Genomic DNA, 958 nt, shown 5'->3' on the forward strand with positions numbered 1-958 from the left:
CTAAAAGCAAAAATATCATTTGATCCAGCAATCCCATTACTGAGTATATGCCCAAAGGAATATAAATCATTCTATTATAAAGACACATGAATGCATATGTTCACTGCAGCACTATTCACAATAATGGCAAAGACATAGAGTCAATATAAGTGCCCATCAGTGACAGATTGGATGAAGAAAATGTGGTACATGTACACCATGGAATACTATGCAGCCATAAAAAGCAAGATCATGACCTTTGCAGGAACATGGATGGAACTGGAGGCCATTATCCTTAGCAAACTAACAAAGGAACAGAAAACCAAATACCACATATTCTCACTTCCAAGTGGAAGCTAAATGATGAGAATATATGGACATAAAGAGGGAAACGACAGACACTAGGGCCTATTGTAGGATCGAAGATGAAAGTTGGAAGAATATTAGGAAAAATAACTAATGAATACTAGACTTAATACTTGGGTAACCAAATAATCTGTACAACAAACCCCTGTGACCCAAGTTATGTATATAACAAACCTCCACATATACCCTAGAATCTAAAATAAAAGTTAAAAAAAACCCACTCATTTAAAATGATTAAAAAATTAAAAATGAAAAAGGTGATCCAAGATGGCCATTTAGGAACAGCTCAGGATTGCAGCTCCCAGTGAAAGTGCAGAGGGTGAGTGGACGCCACCTTTTTATTGCCCACAGACTAGGAAATTCCCAGGCGGAGGAGCCCCATGGGTCGCCAGTGAGGCTGTTTTGGCCAGCATGGCTGTGTCGGCCGGCATGGCTGCTTTGCCCCGCGCGGCCCCGGCCCAGCGGTTCTCTGTACAAAATACACTGGTCCGGGTGCCCTTTTGGCTGACGATTGGAGCCATGGGAAGTTGCCCATTCATCTGTTTAAAAAGGGGACTGAATAGGGAACCAGGACAGTAGATTCCAGGACAAAAAAAGTGCCATGAATCTCAGT

At 41.9% G+C, this 958-nt stretch overlaps 1 gene segment (V, D, J or C); it reads left to right on the top strand.

Moving 5' to 3' along the window:
* Positions 1-756: 756 nt before the first annotated feature.
* Positions 757-958, top strand: part of LOC119472404 — a 6,793-nt gene continuing 6,591 nt past the window's right edge. Inside the window, 1 exon segment of the V gene segment in view lies at positions 757-920. Within this exon segment, the coding sequence occupies positions 757-920 (164 nt within the window).

This window comes from Cebus imitator, unplaced genomic scaffold (genome assembly GCF_001604975.1).
Source record: "Cebus imitator isolate Cc_AM_T3 unplaced genomic scaffold, Cebus_imitator-1.0 Scaffold99, whole genome shotgun sequence".
NCBI classification, from domain to species: Eukaryota; Metazoa; Chordata; class Mammalia; order Primates; family Cebidae; genus Cebus; species Cebus imitator.